The 25,673-nt window shown below is 45.1% G+C and overlaps 1 protein-coding gene across 1 annotated transcript in view; it reads right to left on the reverse strand.

The window, feature by feature from the left end:
* The window catches only part of SPOCK1 (SPARC (osteonectin), cwcv and kazal like domains proteoglycan 1), a 474,104-nt gene that overhangs the window by 65,981 nt on the left and 382,450 nt on the right, over positions 1-25,673 (reverse strand). Inside the window, exon 6 of the mRNA XM_019740366.2 lies at positions 15,691-15,805. Within this exon, the coding sequence (XP_019595925.2) occupies positions 15,691-15,805 (115 nt within the window). The remainder of the gene's footprint in view (positions 1-15,690; positions 15,806-25,673) is intronic.

Consider the following 25,673-nt stretch of genomic DNA (forward strand, 5'->3'; position numbering starts at 1 on the left):
GAGAAGAGAGTCACAATTCTGACACTACTCTACATGCGTACTGGAATTGAAGAATTAGGTAAATGGATGGCAGCTGCTGGGAGCCACGTTTCTCACTGTTGGAGTGGGAGGTTACAGACCAGCAAGGCAAGAGGGACAGTGATCCATATGGTAATGGGTTAGAGCTTGAGACATCAGCATGAACTCATATTTAGCTTAATACGGATACAGGTGGCTACATATAGAAGAATTTGTATATTCTTACAGATTCCAGTGGTTATAAGCACATCTAGCACCTAGATTTTGATTTCTAATACCGTTTTCCATTAAAAGGAACTAGGGCTGCTTGGAGATATGGCTGATTCTACCACTGGGATAAGGAATAAGCAGGGTAAACGTTGAATATCTTGTAGTGCCAGAAAGTAAAGAAATACTGAAAAATACGTAAATACACTACAGTGAGATTATATCAAAGGGACACAGGAGTCCACAGGATGAGCTCCCAATGTTCAAAGATGGAACAATTTGAACAACAAAATCTTTGGACTGGATTAATACAATAGTATTGGATTCAAACCTCAAGTACAAAATACATTTCTATCAGTGTATAAATCCATGACTGAATAAGTAAATGGGAAGAAGAGGCAAATCTCCAGTGCAGAAGAATTCCAAACACTTATGCAGCTGTTCCATCCAAGAATTAAGTGAAGAGATGGCAGATGCTAGGAGCCAAGCAGGTGGCATTAGCTCCCAAACCCTTACATGGGGGCTGTACCTAGTGCCTTCCATCCAAAGAGTACAGTATGAGAAGGGGGAGAAAAAAGTAATGTTACTGTGGAGAAACTGACAAACACCACCTTGGCGCTAAGTCTTGTTAACAGTATGTACCCTTGATATGATGTAATGAATATGGCATTTTACCTCTGTGGTCTTCCTTTTAAAAATCTGTAACCCTAATCTACTCATGAGGAAAACATCCAACAAATCACAACTGAGGGACTTTCTAAAAAATAACTGACCAAGTACACTTCAAAACTGTCAAGGTCATCAACGCCAAGGAACATCTGAGAAACTGTCACAGCCCGAGGAGCCTAAGGAGACATGACAACTAAATGTAATATGGTGTCCTCAGTGTGATCCTGGAGCAGAAAAAAAAAGATATTAGGCAAGAACTCAGGAAATCTGAGTAAAGTATAGACTTTAAGCGATGATAATGTATCAATATTAGTTCATTAATTGTGACAAATGTGCCATACCAATGTAAGATGTCAATAATGGGGAAATGGGTGCAGGATAGATGGAGACTCTGTGTACGATCTTTGCAATATATCTGTAAATCTAAAACTTTTCCAAAATAAAAAAAAAGATTATGCAAATAATGGATACAGATGTCATGACTTCGAGAAACAGAACTTTGTTGGTTACCAGTCGCTGAAAACCAGAGAGGCACAGTGCACTAAGCATGAAGAGTGACCGAAAATTGAGAAAGCCAAGGAGGTGATACAAGAGGAGTTCACCAGACCAATCACACACAGACACACTGTGCAACGGCCTTCACAAGCCCATGGACATTGGTGCCCCAGCAAAATTTAAAATAACCATACCATGGGCTTCTTAATAAAGAAATATTACTTCCTCCATTCTGGAAACTTTAGCCCAAGCATTAAGACACACACACACAAAGGTAACATACATATTAGTAGTAAAGTACTTTTAAAACTCCAAGCTGAGGAGTCAGACGGATCTGGGTTCACTTCCCAGCTCTGCCATTTGCTGGATGGGTGACCTTGAGCAATTTGAATTCACAAGGTCCATTGTCTCCTTTTGAAAATAAGGATGGCATTGCCTCTCATCATGGGGCTTTCAGGATGATTAATTGGAATCATACATACGTGTGTGACACACAGTGTCTAGCACTAGTGAGTAATCATTAATGGCAGCTATTTCTTAAAATTTACATGGGAGAGAGGAAGATAAAATGCCCATTCTCTACAGACGAGATTAAAGATCCAAAATGATCAAATAAAATAACTATCAGCATGGATATCAAGTAGAAGATATCCTACTTGAATGAAATAATCATTTAACAAAGATGAAAAACAGATTTCATTCATAAAAAGCAATCATAAACATCAACTCTCTAGTCATAGATACAATGAGAACTATGGGAGCCTACGTGAAAGCAACTTGCAGACATTTCCTGGGGAAACTTGGAAAGAGAGACATGCCATGTTTCCAGATGGAACAACTTAACTGTAACATCCTCCATTCTGCTCAAATTACTTTGTAAAGCCAATCTAAATCTCATTTTCTGAAAGTTTTCAAGATGATTTTTAATGTCATCTGGGAGAATAGGTAAGAAGAGCCATTGAAAAATCTGAGAAAGAGGATAACATTGTTAGATAAAAAGATGAATTACAGAGTAAAAAATCATTAAGAAAATGAGCTATTTAAAAAAGAAGAAAAGTACAGTTCCATTTCCCTTTGAATACTCTAGAATAAGTATTAGATTGATTAAAACAGTTATTTTTTCAACTCCTGGTCACAATCCATGAGTGGGTCATGAACGTATCGATCTAAAATATGAAGCATAATGGCAAAGAATAGAAAATAGCACATATTATACAGAGTAACAATGAGTGCTGCTTGGTGAAAGCTTTAAGTACTGGCTCACAGTGTAAGTTATTCTTCCTGTCTGAATGCCACTAGCCTAATGCATCAAACATGAAAAATTCAATCCATGAAAGAACAAAATGAAAACATAGGTGAAGTTTTTACCCAGCCTCAGAGTGGGGAGAGATTTCTAAACATACATCAAAGCCAGAAACTCCAAAAGAAAAGAATGACAAACCTGAAAGGATTAAAAAAAAAATCAAAATCTTAGTCTATCAGAAAACAACATTAAAGGCAAATGACGAAGTGGAAGAAAAAAAGGTGAAATATATCTGATGGATTCATAGTCTTAATATGTAAAAGAACCACCTTATAAATTAGTGAGAAAAAGACCAACACCCTAAGAAGGAAAATACAGACTGTACGAGGCAATTCAGGAAGAATTACAAATAGCCAATATATATATATATATATATATATATATATATATATATATATATATATATATATGAAAAAAGAAAGAAAGTTAAACCTGCAGTGTAATCAAAGAAGTGAAAAAATCAAACTGTGATAGAGTCAGGTAATTGCATCCCAAGATCCATTCTGCTTTTCTTTAGTAACAAGAACTATGATTTTTAGCCTTTCAGCTTAAAAGTTTATATTCTCCAGCAACCAGGCAGGGCCATGCAACTAGACTCATGCTGAATTCAAACCGAGTTGGCCAGTGAGAAGCAAGCAGAATTGTACACAAATTCACCAAGGTCTATTTGAAAGAAACTAGTATGACCTGGTTTGCTCTTACCCTTTATCTGTTGCCTGGATGACAGATGGAATGGCTGGAGCTCTGGTAGACATGCTGGACCAGGAGGCTGGATGCTGAGGTTGCTAGAGCAACAACGTGGAAAGGTCTTGAGGACTGAGATGCTGCACACCAGCCCCGGACATCCTCCCACTTGACTTGGTTTGTATGAAAATGATACAAACCCTCTTCTGCTTGAATCACTGTTATTTGAGCACTGGTGTATTTATTATGTACTGCAGCCAAACCCCCATAAAAGTACCTTTCCTCTTAACCAAGTAGAAAAATTATAGTATCCAAAGTTGACGAGTGCCCTCTGAATAGACATTCTCATATATTGCTTATGGCACACATTTTCTGGAAGAAATTCTGCCAATAAGTAACAAAAGAGTTACAATAGGCTTGTATTTTTACCCAGAAAATCCACTGCTAGGAATGTATCCTATGGAAATGATTAAGATGTGTGCAAAATTAATACACAGTGATGTTCATAAAAGCAGTGTTTGTAATAATGAAAAATCAGAGAGAAGCTAAATGCTCAATAGAGGACTGGTTATAAAAATTATAGTACATTTATAGAATCAGACACCACGTAGCCATTAAAAATTTGTTTTGAAAGAATAATTGATGATGTGGGAATATTATTAAGTACTATTAAGCTAATACTAATGATTTTAAAGTAGTATGTGATTATACTCAGTTGGGGAGACCATGGGTAATGTTAAATGTTCTATAACAAACATGTATAACTTTAACAGTTTGTTGTTTTTTTCTAGTTCTAGTTAAAAACTTGCACGTATCTACTGTCTCTCACCACATACCGACCTGTCTTCTGACCAGCTGGGTGGCTCCTTCTGCTCACCTTCATGCACACCATGTTTTAGTCCAACCTGCCCAGCTAATTGGTACCGTGGAATACCCTTTCTGCTTCCTTATCAGTAGTCTTTGAAAGGGATGAGTAAAGGTCAGGTCGGATACACATCTGACCTCCCACTCCAGGCCAATCCAAGCCCCTGAGCATAGTCCTGGGAACTACAAGCTCCTAAGACACTCCCTTCTGAGTGACGCTCTAGAGGCCATCTGGGGTGTCCCTTTCCCTAGATACTAAGATGCCATCATCCCTGGCTTCTTGGGAGCTCCTGGCCTCACACCAGTACTGCCTGTCTCTAAGCAAACGATCTTTAAAAGGATGTGCTCTGTGTCAATTAGAGAATGTGGTTAGCTGCAAAAACAGAATCCTAGCTAGTGGATATGCAATAGTAATAGTGTAATAGTTAGTATGCCCATATTTTTCAGTTAGTTTCCTTGTCTCCCCTATATTAGATGAAGTCTAGCTTACCTGACTGTGAGACTACAGCAACAGCAGGTCAAAATGATAACAAAGCACTCTGGAGTGTCTGGAGTCTGAGACTTATACATACAACTCCAAAAACGAGATGGAAAACAGCTCAGCTCTAGACAATTGTTACCTTGGGACATAAGTGAGCTCCACAGGCAGACACGCGAATAACATATTATTGATGTATGTGGTGTTAAGAGTTCTTGACATCCCACTTAGGGGAGAGACAACATAGGACCTGGGCATAAAATAGGCATTTAATAAATGCTGGATGCAAGGATGATGGATGGCTGAATGGACAGATGAATGGAGGGATGGGCGGGCGGATTGACGGACAAATGAGTGGGTGGATGGATGAATGGATTATGGGTGGATGAAGGCATATTACTCACTACCTCCAGACTCAATCACTGCTCTCAATTTTAGAATACAAAACAGCTGTCAGTGTTACCTTATGCTTTAAGTTTTAATTTTAAATAGGGCTTAGAGATCTTCAGAAGCCAGGTATGCAAAGCCACAGACCAGTGTTATCTTAGTTCACTACCTTTTTCCTAAATAGACAAGTTTCCTACTGGGCACAGAGATGATCGGTATTTAATCCAATTGTCCCACAACACAGAAACATCTGTTTCTTGTACCCGAAGCTCTCAACCCAAATGAGAGCAAACTCTTGCTATCTCCAGATACGCCCTCCTTGGCTTAGCCATGTTTTCTGTGTTCTCATGAGAGCCCGAGGAAACACTGAACAGAATGTTCTATCCCAAAGGATACTACACTTCTGTTATTGAGGCAAATATACTTGTTTCCTGAGATACCTGGAGCCCCCGTCCTCCGTCGAGGAGGCAGGATATAGGACGAGGGAAGACCTGCCTGATCCCGGTGTGGTGATGCCATCTGTTCCCAACCAAAGGAGCCAGAAACACACACAACAGTCATGTTCCAACCTGAGGTTAAGCCCCCCAGTGACTGATACAAGGAAGGCCAGAGACGGGCATCTTTGAATGGCGGAGCCTGCCTCTTCAACAGGAATCCAGACCTACGATACCCAACCTTTTCAAGGGCTGCGGCTGCCCCAAGCTCAAGTACATGAAAGCGCTTTGAGAACTGTAAAGCCTATACATTCCCTCAGTTAACTCATTCCACAAATGATCAAAGACGGCCTCATCTATGCCATGTACTGAGCCTACACGTGCTGGGTGTGGTGCTCCCAGCAGTGACAGGGACAGCTGGGGGCAGAAGACCCAGTGGAGAGGACAGACTGGACAGTGCAGAACCACAGACAGGAGCCTGGTGGTAAAGGGTCGCCACAGCAGCCACCCTTCAACCTGGGGAGGAGGGATGGGGGGTGGTGGCTGGGGGAAGTGCAGGTGTCAGGTTTTGAAGCCTGGGCAAAGCTAGCAGTACCCCCAAGCCTGGGAACAGGGCCACAGACTGGGATCCAGACACCCACCAGGCCAAGGGAGTGAGGGCACATGATACTTTCCCCTCTAACGCTGAACACTCCCCGGGGACTAGCATGGCTTAGGACGGAGCCTCAGAAGTTCTAAGATCCAGAGAGTTATCGGGACAGGAACCCAGACCCCTTCAGCCTCGGTAACACCTCTCACAGGATTAGCAGCCCCCATAAAAAGGGCTCTTTTAAAACAAAAATTGGCTCAAGATAATTTTCTGAAAGTCATTTTTTGAAATATTTCTTGGTCCTGTGCATTGGTACGTAATCATAATTCTGATCAAAGCTGCTGCCCACACTAATTTTCCGCTCTATGACATTCAACTTCTACATCTGGTTTCACGGCATCTGTGACCATGGCCTCAGTGATTTCTGAAGCTGGGGATAGTCACATCCCTTACTAGGGTGGGACCCAGAGGACTGACCTGGTTGTGAGCCTTGCCCCACCCCCACATATGATGTGCTAGAAAGAGCTATTTGGTTGGACACAGCATAGCCAGGCCAAGGAGGCCAACATGAACTGATACTCTCCAGGCTGGATTGGGAGGAGAGAGGCCTATGTAACTGCTTTCTTGGGGAGCCCAGGCAGATATGGAACAAGAGGCCTGGTTCCTACACATGGGAAACTTCATCAGGTGGGAAGGGCTTGCCAGCAACATGGCCTGCTATTGCAACATTGGGAAATATGAAATTCTGCAGACACCCCCCCATACACTTTCCTCTGCCCCCATGTCACTGTCCCTCCCAGAACTTCCCCTAAATTGTTCTGACGCTGTTTCTCCTTTTAGTTCATTCTAGGCCTTGAAATAATGAGACTCACAAGTAGAACTTTCACTGTGTGAGCAGGTCTGCCTCCTCTGGCCACACAGCTCCTTCTGTTCAAGCAGGAAGGCCCGGGGACTCCTCTCCTGGGATCAAGAAGGACCACAAGGCTTCACCCTCATGACACCACCGCGATTTGCAGCCGTCTCCCAGGCCTGTCCTCTCCTGAGGCCTCCTCAGACTGAAGAGATCTGACTTGTGGTCTTGTGTTTTTGTTTTCATAGCAGTCCCAGCCGATCTGAATATCTATTACTATATTTTTTACCATCTGCTTATTCTGGGCTTTATCTGGCATCGTTATATGGTCCTCAAGTTGATTCATCAAAGTGCCATCCCTGCCTCCTCCTTGTCTAATCACCACTTTTAGTTCTTAAACAGAGTCTCATGATGATGATGATGATGGTGATGACGATGATGATAAAACAGCTATATTTTTTAACTCTAACTTTATGTCTATAGTAAAAATTGTAACTATGACACCTGTTAGAGTGGGGCTGCACCTTCCTTTGCCCCCAGCCCTGCCAAGGGCCCAGGCCCCCACGACCACACTTGGATTGAGAAAGCAGGCCCACCAGCATTTTACAGAGCAGCTGACTTTGTGAGGTGGCAGCCATTTGCTTTCTTTCAATTATAATTTCAATTTACTTTTTATTGTAATGCTGTCTTTTCACAGCAACAGATAACAAGGCAATGGAACACTCGAAGTCAGGACAGATTACAAATGAGTTTTTATCTTTAAGGAGCGAGGTTGCAAACTTGAGGCTAGCAAAGAAGCATAACGTGGTGGGAAGCGATGAGACGATGCCGGTGTGTTGATAAACTTCAGAGAGCTAAGCGTGCTCACAGAAAGAAAGAGGAGAAAATGAGCGAGGACGTGAACTCTCTCACCTCAGCAAAATCCCATCAGAGAGGCTGTGATACCCATGAAGGAATGCATTCTGTGAGTACTGAAAACACGGTAAAAATCAGTTTACAATGTGTGTGTGTGGTGCACGTTTCTTTTTCCAAAGGAAGCCTGCCCTTTCAATGGACAGTCACAGCAGAATGTGAAGGTAACAGCACAACTTCCAGGAAAGGCTTCAAACCCTGCTCTGTCATTTATTAGCTGGGTGGCCTCAGGCAAGGTACTGGAAGGCTCCCAACCCCACATTTTCTCCTCAGCAATAGAGATGACATGATTTGGTTGTTAGAAGAATTAAATATATAATCAAGTGCTTAGCAAAGTGCACTATATCTTAAGTACCTTATACAGACTCTCTTGACGTAATAAATCTTTTTTTTTTTTTTTTGGCTATTTTCAACATTGTAAACTATGGTACATCTATAAAACGGACAATCCTTTAAAAAGAATGAGGTAGAGTCATTCAACTTTTGACAGATAATTATTCAGAATCCAGACTCAAAGACCTTATTCATTCTAGTGAGGCGAGAGATGATAAACTCACTAGGTAAACAAATGATCAACTATATTAGAAGGTGAAAAGTGGTATGAAGAAAAATAAAGGAGGGAAGGGGGATAGAAGTACTGGGACGAGCAGAGGGGGCGGTTCCTGAGGCGTCACATCTGTGTGGAGAGTTCAAGAGGTGGCTGATGGAGTGACCTACGTAGATGTCTAGGAAGGTGGTCCAGGCTGAGGGGACCATCTGTGCAAAGTCCTGAGGCAGATCAACACATCTGAGGGACCCCACGGAGGCCTGGAGCTGAGTTAGCAAGCAGTATAGTAACAAAGGTGGGGACAGAGACATACCAGGGGACCCGAGCATGCTGCACCTTGCAGGTCGTTGAAAGGATTTTAGTTTTTCCTCGTCACAAGATGGGAAGTCACTGGAAGGCCCTGAACAGGGGGTTACACAGTCTGACTTACACTTTACAGAATCAGTTTACCATCGGTGCTCAGATAAGAATGTAGGGGCCAGGAGATCAATTGCAAAACCATTCGAGTTAAAGAGGAAGAAGTCTTGGACCACAAGGGTGGTAACAGTGGAGGTGAGAAGAAGCGACATGTTTGAAAATCCATTTGAAAGTAGAGTCAATATTATATGTGGCATGTGAGAAAAAGAGGGTTTTCTTTCTTTTCTTTTTTTTTTTTTTTTTTTTTACTTCAGCAAATCAAACATGAAGCTGCCATTCATTAAGCAGGTAAATACTGCAGGAGGAAGGAAGGAGCAGATTTAGGGGGAAGACCAGGAGTTTGATGTTGGATGTGTTAAGCTTGATATGCCTCTGGGCATCCAAACAGAAATACTGAGCAGTCATGACATACTTACGTCTGGAGTTCAAGGGAGCAGCGTGTGCAGGTTGGCTAGAGGGAGACAGACGCACAGGTAGATCTCTGTGTATTTACATGAAAACATATGTATGATATACAAAAGAGGCAGAGTACAAAATATTATGTAGAATAGGATTCTAACTTTGGATGAGCAAAGTTTAAAAAGTACATGAGTATATGTATACCAAAAATAATTGGAAGCTTATGCAACAAAAAGCAAGTGGAACTGGGAATATGAGAAGCTTTTGCCATAATATTTAGATTTTATATTAGAATGTGTATTAATTTACAGATTTAAAAAAATGGCAGAGGAGAGTACTCTTTGGGTGAACTATCAAAGCCACTAATTTCTGGCACAAACCTCTATCCCCTTCTCTGGGCTCCAGTTATGCCCAAGGCCACCCTCTGCCTCAGTTTACCCTTCTCTTTCTTTTCATCTCTGGCCTACTTTCACAGAGTTGAACTCACAGAAGCAGAAGAACCTGAGTTCAAAGCCAAAGTCAGTGGTTACCTCAAGACTCCTGACAGTAAGTTTTTCTTCTTTGATGCAGTTGCCAGTTTAATTCTAAAGCTTTTATTATTTTTTTTAAGTTGTGACATTTAGAAAAACAAGGCCCTAAAAATTAAATGTTCCTTTTTATGTTTAATTTCTGACTATAATGTAGTGCTGAATAATAAGTGAACGAAGCTGAATGGGTATGGAAAGGTTAATATAAACTGCTTTTAAATTGCAAGTCTGCAAGCCTGAGGCCTTCACCTTGTTATACAATAGGCAAGAAAGAAAAACTATTCTTTCCTGGATGCAAAGATAAATCTCCATTTTGCTGGGAGCCGTCTGCAGCAGGATTCTTGTAGGATTTTTCCATCGACACATCACAGCTAGGAAGAACTCTATCCCATCTCTTTGGCACCACCTCCTGTTCCTATTTAAACACATTTCCCCAACTCTACTTGTGATAAGTAATGGAATTAGACAACCATCCGTCAACCCAAGACTTTTTTTCCCAGAAACTAGCCCTCAGGTTGAAATCACCAGTTGAGAAAAGAAAGTCAACACAGGCTATTTTTCTACTGTTCCAAATAGCTCAGCTGGAGGGAAGTTGTTATTTTCTCTTTAGCATGTCCTGCTGGGAAGACTTGCATCCCTCTTTCCTCCCCTGCCTGGACCCAACATGGCCCCACTCTGCCCCACCTCCCCGGCACATGTGAGGCCGGTAAGGGTTACAATTCCACAGCTTTCTCCAGAATTTGAGGTTCACTGGCTCCACCCATACCCTTTCTCCAAAAGCTAATCTGTGACAACAGAAGCAAAGAGGGAACTGTCCTTAGAGATCGTGCTGTTTTACTTCCTCCTCAAATGTTATTCAAAACATCGCTGGTGGGGGACACAATAACATTCTCTGCCTGATGACTGACACTTTAAGATCTGGGCAAGTGACATCAGACCCTGGAGAAATTAAGTCTAACTACCACCAAACTCAGCTGCAGACCCTCTACCATCTTCAGACTGAAGACTCTGCTGACCATGACCTAAGGATGTACATACAGCGGGAACAAAGGCCGGGGTCCCAAGGCCCAGGCTCTGCCCCAGCTCCACCACAACCCCCTGTCTGACCTCAGGCAAGATTCCTTCTCTTAGTGGGTCTCCAGTTTCCTCTTCTGGTAAATGGGGACTGAATAAGGATCACTAATGGTCAAACTCATTTCCTAGAGATGTCACCTAACGTGGTAAGGCATAAAATGGAGTCACTAGGGGGGAGGCTGGAGGCTCTCCCCTGGTCCTGATGGGGACACCTGAGGCACCTTGTAAGAACACAAGGGTACCCTCAACATCGTATGGAATAAGATAAGTGAGGTCTTTCTTGATCTGATGTCCTACATCCTACAACTGCAAAGTTTTCACCTCAGCAATGAGGGAGCTCCAAACCCTTCCTCCAGATGGACAAAGCTGCCAAGCCCAGGCCAAGGGGGCATGTTTTGTCTCTGTGAAAGAGGGAGGGCAGGCAGAGTGGGGACAGGCTCAGGTTTGGAAAGGGAGAAGTGTTGACTAGTTTAACAGGGAAATAAGACGTTCAGATTTCCAGGTATAAAACAAACAAGTCATTGGGATGTAATGTACAGTATAGGGAATATAGTCAATAATATTGTGATAGCATGGTCTGGTTGTCAGATGGTTGCTGGACTTCTCATGGTTATTACTTCTTTGGGTATATAAATGTTGACTAACTGGTGTACACATGAAACTAATATAATATTGTATGTTAGCTGTATTTTAATAAAAATCTTAAAAGAAATACATAAAAATGTATCTTAAAGACTCTAATTGTAAAAGATCTCTATTTTCCCCTTAGATTTTCAACCACTGTAAATAAATCAGGAAATGAATACTTCAGGCATTCCTCATAATATTCACTGAGGACTAAAGAAAAAGCAGCAGCAATACCTGGGAGCTAAAGAGTTAATGTTTGATATAAGAAATGACTTCCTGACTGGGCTGGCTGTTGGATACTAGAAAATACCAAGAGAAATTGGGAAGGATCTTTCCCGGAAGACTGTGTGACAAAGCCCAGAAACCCAGGCTTAACACTAGATTTTAATTTCATCTCCCTCTTTTTAATTTATTTTTTTCTTTTTCCTTTTTTTTGGGCAATCGTTACTCGATACTCTTGAGGCTGGACTGGTGTCATAGAGATAAAAGAGATAAAGCAATTAAGTAACTTGTCCAAGGTGGTGAAGTAATTTGGAAGTGTGAGAGGAAATATTCCGAGATATTAAGGGACGGTCCCACCATCTACCATGTCTTCAGAGGCCACATCAAAAGATGACATAAAAAACAAGGAGAAGAAAAAATATCAACCACTTGGCTTTGACTTCCCAAAAATATTCCTGACACTTAAAGCTGAGATAAGAGACATCTGACTTGCAAGAGCTGGGCATGTTATGCTTCAAAATGCCAAAGGCTGGAAGAAGCAATGCACTCTAGAGAGTGGAAAGAGAATGGGTTAGACCCTGCCCTCCTACACCTGCGATATACTCACATCCAGTATTGATCAAAGTTGGGACTATAAGAAGTGACATTTTGGGAAGGAGAACAGGTAGAGGCAGGTGAGTCCCTAGGAAAGGCTCTGCTCATCACAGTTCTCCCCATCTCCAATCCAACTCTGGGTCCTGGATAGGGCAGAGGCACTTGTGAAACCCCAGGCAGGTGGAGAACCCCAGCTGCAAAAAGGACCTGCGTTTTGCTACCAATATGAAATCTAATTTGAGGCAAGCCTCATAAAAACACCCTCTGCATAGATTAGAAATGGCTGCCAGGCAGATCCAAGGAAAGAGAGCTTGAGATAAAACCCCGCTACAGTCTTTCCTGACACCAGGAGATCACAGAAGGGCATCCTCAAGTTTCCTGTGGCCCTGAAGGGAGCCAGGGAGGGGTTGTGTGAGGATTAGCACACCCAGAAGCGTAGGACATAGAAGAGAGAGGACTCAGTGTGACCTTAATGGACATGGTGGGCAGAAGTCGTGGTTGGGATCCAAACGTCTCTCATTGGACGCAGTGAGGAAGAACACTGCAGGCCAACTAACTGAAGACAGCAAGAACTCTGCAAAGGCGGGTGCCAAGAAAAGATAACCCCAGGAGCCAACTTCCTACCAATATCACAGCTCATAAGCCCCCACCCACCCCCTACTTCCTAGAATTTAGATAAAACCCTGAAGTGACAGAATGGACCTGGAGGGGATTACTTTAATGCTTTTATTACCAAATAGAACCAAGGTTCAAAACAGCTAAGAAAAGAAAATATGGACAGCAATAATAACGCCACATTTTGATAGACCTGTATTTGTGAGACTATATGAAACATCATTTCTGCAAGAGACACAGAAACAAGATGGCTCCTGACGCGGTCCAGAGCCAAGGTGTGTCTCAGGAAGGTAAAGACTGCTACTCCCAGTGCCTGCAGCTGCAGGTAAGGGGAGGTGGACTGCATGGTCCCTCTTCCCCCTCTCTCCACCCCCACAGCTGAGTGGCCAAAAGAAAGCTGCCATTTCACCTCTGACCTCTCTCTCCCACCCATCCCTTCCTCCTCCTTCCAAGTGCTACAACCTCAGCTCAGTACTCATTGCCTATCACAAATTATGGTGAGAGCTGCATGGAAAGAACTGTCAAATCAAAGGAAAAGGTCAGCCTTCCCTTGATTAATTTGGTCCAGGTAAAAATGTGATTAATTTAATCATTTCACATAACATCCCTAGGGATTTATCAGGGCCCTCACTGCCCATAATATGTCCTTACCCTCCAGACAGTTTCTGTTTCCCCTCATGCTTATATAAAAACACTACTGTTAAGTCATGGCCCAGAAATTGGGTCTTTAACCAAGACAGACAGTCTCAGAGCCTCATGGAAAGAACTGTACCAAGTCTGAGCCATACTTCAAGCAACAGATTCATTGTCACAGGCTTCCACAGTGATATTTCTCACACAAATTCCAGATGGTATTAGAGACTCGGTGTGGAGTTCCAGGACTCCTTCCAGAGGCAGATGACTTCATAAAACCAAACTTGACCCAAGAGCCAATGGAATACAAAATGATTATAGAGAACTGAAAGGACTGATAAGGGAAATATAATTTGGATTATTTGTTTTGGAACAGTGTTGTTATAATATTTTATTGCTCTCATTTCGGAGAGGTATATGATGAGCTTCTTTCTCTTCCTTCCTGAGCTAGCTCTCACTGTTAACTTAGTAGTCTTTGCTTTTACAAACAATTTGAAATGAAACCCTTTTAGGCGGTATTCTTCTTCCCACTGAGCTCTCCAAATTCAGGAACAGCATTGTTTTCTGAGTCTCTTTACTTTTAATGGCAATGCAGTTACTCGCGTAGGTCCAAGAAAAACGTGTTCTAATTTTTGCCAGTACGTAATTGACCACGTGGATGGTGCAGTCTGGAATTTGAGAGTGAATCCATTTAATCAGGTATGACAAGCCCACCACTAAGAAATAAGGGCCATACTTTGTCTGGAGAACCACAAAACCCTCCCAGAAAACTGGTCTGTTGCCTTAAGATGGCAAGTCAGGAAGCCTTAGCAGAGCTGGACACCCTTGACAAGAGATGCGTTCACCCCCATTTATAGATACTACAGGCGACATGGTGGAGATGAGTCTCTCGGTTTGGTCTCCATGCCTCAGAATAGAAGCGTAAATAAAAGCAATAAACGATATACCTGAATAGAGGCTATTGAAACTTCCTATGAAGATTCTTAAGAAATCTCCACACAGAAGTTAATTGTCTGGATTCTAGTTGCTTAACAGCACAGGGCTCTAAGTCTTCTGTCCATACAACAAGGGACTTATTAGTTAATATTTATGCAGCTGTAGAAATGAATCAGGTCACAGTGCAATGAGATGAGCTTTTTGGTAATCAAGAGGACTCTATGGAGATTAGCTGTGACCACAGTGGTTTATGGTTTACAACATCCTTCCACATCTGAGTAAAACCTCCCAAAGAGCCTGTTAACACAATTTCCACAGTGACCGCCATGCACACATTTAGACTGGAACAGCGTCTGTGTGCCCTAGAAAACACAATACGACTTAAAAAGAGGCAAGTGGATAAACACACCCTATTCCTTTTCCTGTTACAAACAGAAGACACTTTAGAAGGCATGTGCGTGCGTACACGTGCACACACAGAGACATGCAACATTTGTCATGGACTAGCCAGTCACAACTGAAAAAGCCCAGCTCCGCAGAAGGAAAATGCAAACTTCTATCGTGGGTCTCATTAGGGAAGCCTCAAAAAGGAACTGAGACCAGTGGGACGACATTACTTTCTCCACCATAAAAACATACAAATAAGCCCAACCATCCTGCCCTTCTCTGCCATGGAGGGGAAACAGCTGCCCCCAGGGAGGTAGTCTCCGTTCATGTGTCCTTTGGCTCTGTGCTGTATTCCAAGCAGAATGTATAAATAAGGAAATGCCTTTGGGGGCGGGGGAGGGGGGGTACTCTCCACCATTATGACATCTCTGCAGTCTCTGTTTTGAAATTTGGCCTTGAGAAGTTCAAAGGATTTAGAGATTAGAGTTCAAGGCAGACCAAGATGTACCCCAGGGCAGGCCCTGGTCTCAGATGCGGAAAACACCTGACCTTCCCACACCACAGCCAATTTGACCTCGCAAAGGACCTAGTGCATATGTTGGTCTAACAGAATTAATTTCAAAGACTCTAGGCTCTCCTTTTGCTTTTTAATGGTAGCTGAAGGCAGTCCATAAACAATCTGCAGTACGTGCCACGTAAGCCCCTCTCCCCAGCCTGGCTCTGAGGTGTGCCACGCTGCCAGCCTCTGGGCACAGCTTAGCCATACCAGCCCTTCGTACCACCTATCCCTCCGTCGGGGAGTCTCCTGCAGTCCCCACTCACCATTCTTTTCTGCCTTGTGCTTCGGTGGCTCAGGCTCCGGGAGACATGGACAGGGCCCATCGCAGAGGGTGGTGAGGCTTTTGCCAGTAGAACAAGCATGGAACTCCATCTTGCACTGCAAAAGAGAGACAGGACAGGCCTCAGGAAAGAGCTTGTGCCCCTCTAACCACCGTTAGGTCCACAGGAGCAAAGACAGAGAACAGAGGGGTCCATCTCAGTTGAAAGTCTGGATTACAGAACACTAAATAAGAAATGGCTTTTTATGTTTTTCCAGATGCATAGGATAATGTCTAAAAGCACAGCTGAAGCACTGCAAGGCTGACTTGAATAATTGGCAACTCAACTGGAACTGTTAATAAAAGTATTAGTCTGAAAGGACGTCGTGGAATCCCACAAGCCCCACAAAGAACCCTGACCTCACAGCGGGAGGCTGCTTCTCCAGTTTCCTTGTTCCCACCTACCGTGTTTCCCTGAAAATAAGACCTAGCCAGACCATCAGCTCTAATGAGCCTTTTGGAGCAAACATTAATATAAGACCCAGTATATTATATTGTTATATTATATTATATTATACCCAGTATTATATTAAAATAAGACCGGGTCTTATATTAATGTCTCCAAAAGCTGCATTAAAGCTGATGGTCTGGCCAGGCCTTCTCTTCGGGGAAACACGGTAGGAAAGGTCTGCCAGCAGAGCACCCCCTCGTCCCTCTCCTGCTCACACGCTCTTCCTGGGGAGGAGCGTCATCATCTACCGTGCTGCCCCTTGGGAACAAGTGGGCACTGAGTGCTTTTGCTTCAACCCCCTAAACCTAAGTTTGCACCGTCTTCCCCTGCTCCCTGGAGGACACCTGTGGCTGTGTAGGTAGCCTGTGAGTACTGGAAGTGTCTGCCTAATTCTCCATTCACCATGGAAGCCCAAAGCCACCTGTCCCCTTGTCAACCCTTTCTCAGTAGCAGTGGTAGTATTTGGGCCCCTTTCTGCCAGCTTTTTACTCTTAAGTCTCAACTGATTCAGAACACAAGCAAGAAAGAAGGATGTTATTTACAGGCGCAAAACGCCACAACAATTAAGAGGCTGTTTATTATTCCTACATCAGGGAATAAGAAACAGAGACTCAGAGAGGTCAAATAATGTGTAACCGATCCTGACGCTCACAGGGGTGGGGCCAGGATTCACAGCCGGTCTGACACCAGGAGTAAGCACCTCATGGCCCCACTGCACTGTTTCTGTCACGTGGGTGAGTTTGTGGGTGGGCTGGAGAGAACAGACAGCCGCACTGTCCTCTGTGTTGCTATTGGCCTGGATCTGAGTTGCCTGAGAGCTCACTCCTTTACTGTAAAATTCTCAAGATCAAGGCCTGTGTGTAATCAGTTTTCTGCAAAGGCCCACAAGTCCGGGACTGTGTTTGTATCTGGCTGGTGAGGCTTCAAAGGAAGGGGAGATAGGCAAATTTTACCCCCTGTGTGTGCAGCCCTTATCAGGTGCCAAGGGGAATCTTTCAAAAGACAGAAAAGAGGAGATACAGCCCTCGCCCTTGGAAAACACTAATGCATATCTTTGGAAAAGGCATTTGCAAAGCAGCACACGTGAATGCAGAGGAACGGTGGCTCGTCGTGAGAGGAAGAGCTATTCAGTCTCCATACCAATGACAGACTAAGGCAAAGTGTGCTTTTCACCCAGTTCTCTATGTGCTGGAGTCACTCTGGTGTAATTCCACTGTCACCCACACAGCCGCTGCCTACCCTTGTGGAGAGAGAGCAACAGACAGGTCTGCAGGGTGCTGGCTTCCTCTTCATGCAAAACTCCCTTCTGTACATATTTGTTAGGTGTCTCGTATGTGCCTGGTGTGGTAGCAGCGGGTGTGCAGGCTGTATGAAAGGAAGCCGTGGCTCAGGCCTCAAACATCAACTGACTTAAGGAGAAAGCAAAAAACAGAGTGTTCTTCTAAAGGCACATGGACGTGATTGTGAGGGGAGGCAGGCTATGGGTCTATATAGGGATGCAGCACAAAAGAGACCTGCCAATATGGACAGGCCTGCAGACAGTCAAATGGACAGAAGATAAGCCAAGAGGAGCGCTGGAAGGTGGCAGGTGGGTCACCACTATAAGAAGCTTTGTTTCCAATCGCAGAGCGTGTGTGCAGGTGCCCAGGGCCCGGCCTACCTCCTTCTTCTCCCCTGGATCAGCTTTCTGGAACAATCCTCGGTTTCAGACTAGCAGTTCTCAAACTGTTTTGTCAACGGAATCCCTTAAAGCTAATTTAGGGAAAACTATATTTTTATATAAAAATTTATTTTGTAAAGTCAAAGTTGATTACACTTACTTACCATAAAGCTTTATCAGACTGCTACTGTAACTGCCTGTTTCTATCTGTGATAGGCTGTAATATTTTTCCCAACTTTCTCCAGCCCCCCGAAAGAGGAATCTACACGTTACTCACTGCCCTGTGTGTCTCACAGCACAGCACCGTCCTGTGGGAAAGTGGACTTCCTCTCCCCAGTGACATCAGTCCTCGTGGCCACATGACTTGCTCCAGCCAGTGGACTGTGAGCAGGAGTGACGCAACCAGGTCTGCTGTTTTAAAAACCACCGCTTGGTTTCATCAACTATCTTGCTCTTCCCTCTACCGTGAAAATGACATGTGCCAGATAAAGGCTGCTCCTTCTGCCTGGGACCCAGAAGGCAGAGGACATGGAACAGAGCTAAAGCTAACATGCAACATGCACAAGGGATGGCTGTTTGCTCTTGTAAGCCACCGATGTTTGGGGACCATTTATCACCATAGCACAACTGAGCAAAAGCTGACGGACAGAACAACTGACTTCCTGCAATACCATGAAGTACTTAACAGCTGGAAAAGGTCTCAGTCACTGTCTTAATCTCTAGCATGATATGACACACCTATGTACTATGTACACCCCTGGCACATAGTAGGTGTTCAGGGAATAGCTGCTGAATGATAAATGCAGAAGGAACAGTGGCAGGTTCCCTCTGCTGCTCTAAACCTCTGTTGCGGCCACCACGAGCTACCAACGGGGCTGCACAGGAGTGCAGGTGCTGGAGCTCAGTACATGAGATGTGTGTGGGGAGCCATCCCTGACTGTCATCTGCTCCTGACCCCTCTCCTGGAACTTCACATGCAGCACTTGGCCTTACAGCCTCCCTGCTCACCTCAGTCTTTCCCTGGAGTCCGAGTTAGTCCATCTGCTTCCTGGATGCCCAGAATACCAGTTGCCTGGGGGTCCTTCCCTAGGAGCCCCTGTGGACTATCGTTCTAGTAACTCGGGCTCCTTGGCTGGCCCCAGTGCCCCATCGCCTGTACTGCCACTGTCGCAATCTGTGGAGACAACTGGGCTTCCTCCCCGACTCAGAAAGATGCCACCAGAGAAAACAAGATTTATCTGCTCCGATGAAAATCCATGTTTCAAGGGCACAGATCTGCTTTTTGTCTTCTAGGACAATATGTGGCATTTAAATGAAGCTCAAGGGCTGTAATTACATTTTGTATAATGCTCAAAACACGCTAGGTAGAGCTACATAGATGTGTGGTAAAAGCAACTTGAAAACGGGGTGTGTGACAAACACCATCAAGATAGGGGTTACCTTGGGGAAGGGGGGCAGGAGGACAACGTCAGCCCACAGAAGCACTGTGAAAACTGGGAGTGGTATGTTTCACAGGTGGGTGTTAGGTGCTGAGGCTTTGGTTTTGTCACTAGGTTTGGCGACTTACATGAATAACACATACATGTATGTGTACGTGTCAAATGCTTTATGATAAAATACAAAACAAACTGTATAGGTTTCTACAGAGGAGACGACCAAGCTACAAGCACCCCTCCCGGGGACACCTGTTAGGAGGAGTAAGTGAGAGCCTGCGTGGGCATCTCTAGGAATGGGAGAGGGCACACAGGTATGTACCTGACCGTCATCTGCTCCTGAGGCCTCTCCTTGAACTTCACGTTCAGCACTCTGCCCATCGCTGGGCAGAGGTACCCTGAAACTCAGATATCGCATGCACCTTCCCTCCGGCAGTGCTTCTCTAAGTCCCACCCAGTCTCTTACCCCATCCCCTCTCCCCTGGGTTCCTGCCACAGTAGAACAGATATAGAAGCCAAGAGGTGATCAGCGTACCAGATTTACCCAGAGAGGCCAAATTCCTCTCAGAGCACACGGCTTCTTGCTGCGTGGGACTGGGCAGGGTGACCGAGACCATCACCCCAAGTACACACCTCCGGCGCCTCCTCCCAACTTGTAGGTCCGAAGAACAGAGGCCCAGGAAAGCCCTGGCCTCTTACCTGTGGATCACAGATGGGGAGAATGCACAGAACTGGGTGGACTTTGCAAAAGTGTGCCCTGGTCTGTGTACACACAGATTCCGAAAACCTGAGGTGGGCATGCTGCCCCTTGAGTACAGGGCTGCCAAGGGAACAAGAGGCGGCCCATGTTATCTTCCCAATGCGGCAATTCTGCTCCTTACAGGGAGTATGTAACTGACCCAAGAGACATGAGGCTCCCACCATCAGGACACATGCAGCTTCCCTTGGGAAAGAGGTAGTGGGGAACAGAGAATAGGAAAGTGAAAGGATTCTCCTAGAGAGATGTGAGGAGGGGAAATAAGTGTTCCCCCAACACCACAAGGCCATCCCTTGTTCCCCCAAATCAAGGGTTCAGAATCCTCACACCTTCTCTCTTAAAATATGCTCAAAGCAGGAATGGAAAAACTGGCAAAATTCTGGATGGTGATTTCTTTGCAGTAAGGACTTGCTCAAATAGTATCTTCCACCTCCTCCCCACCTGCCCTGCAGGTCCTGAGGCTCCAGGCAGTCAGCCGGCCCACCCAGCTTCGGTGACTTGTGTCAGAACAGAGTCTGCGGAGCTCTAGGTCACAGAGGGTGTACTGCGAGCCTCCTTCTGAGAGTCTGCACCCCACAGGTGGAAAAGCGGAAAACAAACTACAAAATGACATTCTTGGGAACTGATAGAGGGACACCCTAACTCCTCCCTTTGGGGGGGAGGGGGGTGGAAAGGAGGAAACAAGTATAAATAAATGTCTTGGATTTGGGGTGGAGAGCCAGTCAATGCCTCAAAACTCACACAGAGCCCAAGCAAAAGGCACGCCCCAGCGCTCCTCCATCGGAAGGGGAAAGAGACACATGGCAATAAACGCAGTCTCATCAGATGGTCACTGCTACGTGGGGAGGAGAGCCTGCCTCACCCTGGTCCACACTGGAAGTGGGCCTCAGCGGAGAGAAACCACTCCTGTTCTGGCCCCCACTCTCCCTCTGGAGAAAGCTTTGCACCTTGTGTAATGGTTGAATTATATCTCTCATAAAAGATATTTTGGAGTTCTAACTTCTAGTATTTCAGTGTGGCTTCTTTAGAAATAGGGTTTTCACAGAGATAATCAAGTTAAAATGAGCTCGTTAGGGTGGGTCCTATTCCAACATGATGGGCATGCTTATAAGAAGGGGAAATTTGGACACAGAGGGAAGATGACAGTGTGAAGAGACATGGGAGGATGACGAGGGACCACCAGAAGCTAGCCGAGGGGCAGGAGGCACATTCTTCCTCATAGCCTCAGAAGGAACCAACCCTGCCACCTTGATTGCAGGCTTCTACCTCCAGGACTGGCAAACGATAAATCTCTGTTGTTTAAAACCCCAAGTTTGTGGTGCTTTGTTACAGCCGCCCTAGCAAACTAATATACCTTCCATCCAGGTTTTTTAAAAGAGTCTCCAAGGAATGGAAACTCCTTGTGTTTAGTTTATAAAGCACAGATCTTTGTGCCAAGGTGGCTCAGTTCTCCTGGAAAGAAAGTAAATAACATGGAACAGCAGCCTCGGGATATAGAGCAGTTAGACATAAAGAACTTGGCCAAATTACATCAGTTGTGACTAATGCCCAGAAAAGAGGAAATATGAAAAATGCAAGCCTTTATATTGATTTTTATGATAAAGCAGTCAAATAAATAATTAGCCATAACTATTTAAAGGAGGAGAGCCGAGAAAGCAGGAAATTAGTGAAGGACTTTTAAACATTATACTGGAACCCATTTCAAATACACACACACAAGTATAAATATAAATACAAAACACAAGTTAAATATAAATACAAAGCCCGGAAGCTTCTAGACCCCTTGACCTGCTGGACAAAAATGCCTTTCCCAATCATCACAGAAACAGAGAAGATGGAGAGAGCCAAAGATTTCACAAATGGGCAGAAATATTCAAAACGTTGACCTACTTAAAAATAAATGTGCCAGCAGATTTCCACCCAATCTTTCGTTTTGTACAACACGCCAACACGTCGGAATGAGTGAATGTTCTCCTGCATATGACCAGTAAATCTTTCTCCTCTATGATTTGTAACGCAAAACTAATAACCCCTGTCTGGTTCACTGCTCACGCAAGTCTCCACCGAGGACAATTCTCTACCTCTCCACACTCTTCGCTTTGTTTTGCGTGCTTTGGGTATTATTTTTTAACATGTTATTTAAATGACTTCCTCCACTGTTTTTCATCAACCTATCATCTATTTTTAAACCAGACTGTTGACAGTTCACAGTTGACAACTGTGTTCACAGTTGATGGATTCTAATTTGTTTTTATTCCCCTAAAATCATGGCAAAGGAGGGGGAATAATCTCGAGGTTCTGCTGGCTTTAATAATTGGGCGCAGAGTGACTGCACATGGTACGCCTGGCGGATGCAAAAACAGCCGTCGATCTCTGCCCGGGCCGTGAGCGGCTCAGTGGTCATCAGGAAGGAGCCCCGAAGAGCAAAGCTTTGGTCTCACTCAGAGCTTTGCCAAACATGCCTTTAGCCTTGTTCTAGGCTATGATATGAGCCAACAACAGAACAAAGGCCCCGTCTCGTGCCGTTTCTATGGTGGGTGCTGACAGGGGCTGCGGAGAAGCACATAGGAGAGTGTAAGAGACAGAATGATGGGGTGCAAATGGTATATTATAGGGGTGATCAGGACACCTCTGGCAAGATGAAGACATCTCTGACAGAGATGTGAGAGGACAGAATAAAGTGAGCCATGCAGCTACCTGGGAAAGGGGGTTCCAGGCAAAGGGATGTGCAAAGGTCCTGAGGTGAAAGATGCTGACTGTACGTGAGAGACAGCAAGGAAGCCAGTGTGGCTGGAGTGGAGCGAACAGGCAGGAGAAAGGAAGGGGCCATCTGAGGTGAACTATTGAGGGCTGGCCTTCTCCAGAAGTGTGTGTGACTCAGTCTTTAGTTCTTGTTCTCTCTCTCTCTCAATCTTTCTCCCCCCACCTCGCTCGCTCTCTCTCAAACACACACACACACACACACTTTTCTGAGTTAAGAGTTCCAAAGAAGGCAGAACCCTAAACTTTAAAACCAAGTTGCTAAAAATGTAAAGCAGGAAAAGCTCTTTTTTATAGAAGAATGTCAGTTAAATAAATTTAGAAGGAAGGCTAAAATTAGAAAATCATCATTTTGCAACTTGCCATGTAATAACTGAGTCATTTGATGTTTACTGAAAATATTGGGTGAAAGTTAGTGGGGCACAGGACAGTAACACAGCCTGCAAGTGTCCCCCCACATAACACCTAGTTATTAAAAGAGGAAAATGTACATTTGCAAAAATATGGCAGTTGCCCCTTAACAAAGGGGCTCAGGGGCCGATTCCATGCTGGTGTGTCCCATCTGATGTGCTACAAAAGGGATGCACAATAGTACCTGTGCCAAAAAGGACTAACCTGAATCTATTCATTAGGAAACAAATCCAAAATTGAGGTCATTTTATGAGATAACTGCCTGAACTCTCAAAAATAAACAAAAAACCCTGGCACGAGTAGGTCATTATTCTAGATTAGAAGAAATTAAATAGGTGAAACGAATGCACTGGGTGAGATTTGACTGGATCTTGAAAAATAGTAATTATACACAGCTATAAAATACATTCTGGGAAAAACTGTTGTGATTTTAACATGGACTGTATATTAGGTAATATTCAATTATTGTTCTCGTAGGTACAATAATACCTACTAAGGTGGCCGTAGAGGAGAATGTCTGTTTTCTTTTCTTGGGATAAGATGTCACAATGACTGCAAATGATTTCTAAATGGTTCAGGGGAATAAGCGTGTACGTGCATACAGATGGAGGAGGGGATTAACAACTGCCAAATCTTGGTAATGGGTATACAAGTAACCATCACATTAGTCTTTAAACTCTTCTATGTTTCATAATCAACAGCTAGGGAAAAACAAATGTAACTTGCTTTGCCCGGGGGTACTAGGAAAGTTCTACCCAGAAACCACTCCTATTTGCTCTCCTGAACGGCTCCGTCTACAGCTCTCCATGCCCCCCACCCCCACCCCGTCCCCCCACACTGCAATAACTTTCCCTCCTGGGCCTCCCCACTAGAGGGTGAGCTCTTGGAGGACACTGAGATCTTGTTTACAAGGCCTGCAGGACCTGGCCTAGAACTGTACAGAGCAGGCCTCCCACGCGGATTTGTTAAGACAAATGATTGAGGTTTCCCCGAAGCACCAATTCTCTTAATTGAGGTAAACAAACAACACTGCAATGAGAAAGCTAAACAGAGGCTCCCTGAACTGCAGCGTTTCAGGTCTTGCAAAGATGCTCGTGTTGCATCTGGGGAAACTGAGCCTGGAAGAAGACAGGCACCTTGTTTCAGGTCATTCTCTTAAGTAACTTCTCCTGACCTTGTTTATCTTGTCCAGGATGAGAGTAGCAAACCCTTTTCAGCAAACAAGGAGTCAAACTTCCGCCCAGCTCGTGTGCGAACTGTCACATGTTTGCTTTCAGAGGCAAGGCGGAGTAAACTTTCTCTGACTCGCTTAACAAAACCCATGGGAAGTCCTGCACATGAAATGCCAAAGGAATGGGGCAAATCCAGGTGAGGGAGCCTAAGACAGAGATGCCATCTTCCCTGAGGCCGGAGTCATGTGACACGTGACAGGTCTGAGCCAACTCCTCCAGCCTTTGATCTGCGGAGCCCGCCAAGCAGTGCCTCCACCAGTGACTGGATCTCAGTTACTCTGAGGTGAGGAGAGCGCCCTGCCCCAGGGTGTGTGCTCCACCCAACACCTCCAGGCTCAGCTCCCGACTCCCCACCCCCTCCCTGGTCCATGCGGTATGCTCCCCCTCAGCACACACCTGGGGCTCCCCATCAGCACACACCTGGGGCTCCCCCTCAGCACACACCTGGGGCTCCCCCTCAGCACACACCTGGGGCTCCCCCTCAGCACACACCTGGGGCTCCCCCTCAGCACACACCTGGGGCTCCCCCTCAGCACACACCTGGGGCTCCCCCTCAGCTCACACCTGGGGCTCCCCCTCAGCTCACACCTGGGGCTCCCCCTCAGCACACACCTGGGGCTCCCCCTCAGCTCACACCTGGGGCTCCCCCTCAGCTCACACCTGGGGCTCCCCCTCAGCACACACCTGGGGCTCCCCCTCAGCTCACACCTGGGGCTCCCCCTCAGCTCACACCTGGGGCGCCCCCTCAGCACACACCTGGGGCTTCCTTGCCTCACCTCCATGGCTTCTCACTGCTAGGACTTCACCCTGCTCTCTGCTTTGCCTGGGATCCTCTTAAGGCTGGCTAATATTTTGACATTTGAAATTTTTGTGGGAATTTTCCTCTGTCTGGGATTTGGGGAGTGCAGACAAGAAAGGACTTGGAATTCCCAGGCCCTGCTTCCTGTCGGCCTCCTAGGGAGTCGGCAGACGCACAGATGCACAGACTCATGGAGGAAGGACAGCATGAGGAGAGGCAGGGCCACGTACTACCTTGCCACGCAAGGCCTGGAAGCAGCAGAGGGTCCCAGACCCAAAGGGGCCCCGGAAACAGGGACACCTAAATGCCACTCCCTGCTCCCCTGTCTTCTTCAGGCCTTGGCTGGAATGGCACCTGCTCACTGAAGGCGTCTTCCTTCTGAACCACTTTAACATCACAACCGCACACCTGATCCTCTTACACT

Source organism: Rhinolophus sinicus, linkage group LG10, assembly GCF_036562045.2.
Source record: "Rhinolophus sinicus isolate RSC01 linkage group LG10, ASM3656204v1, whole genome shotgun sequence".
Lineage (NCBI taxonomy): Eukaryota > Metazoa > Chordata > Mammalia > Chiroptera > Rhinolophidae > Rhinolophus > Rhinolophus sinicus.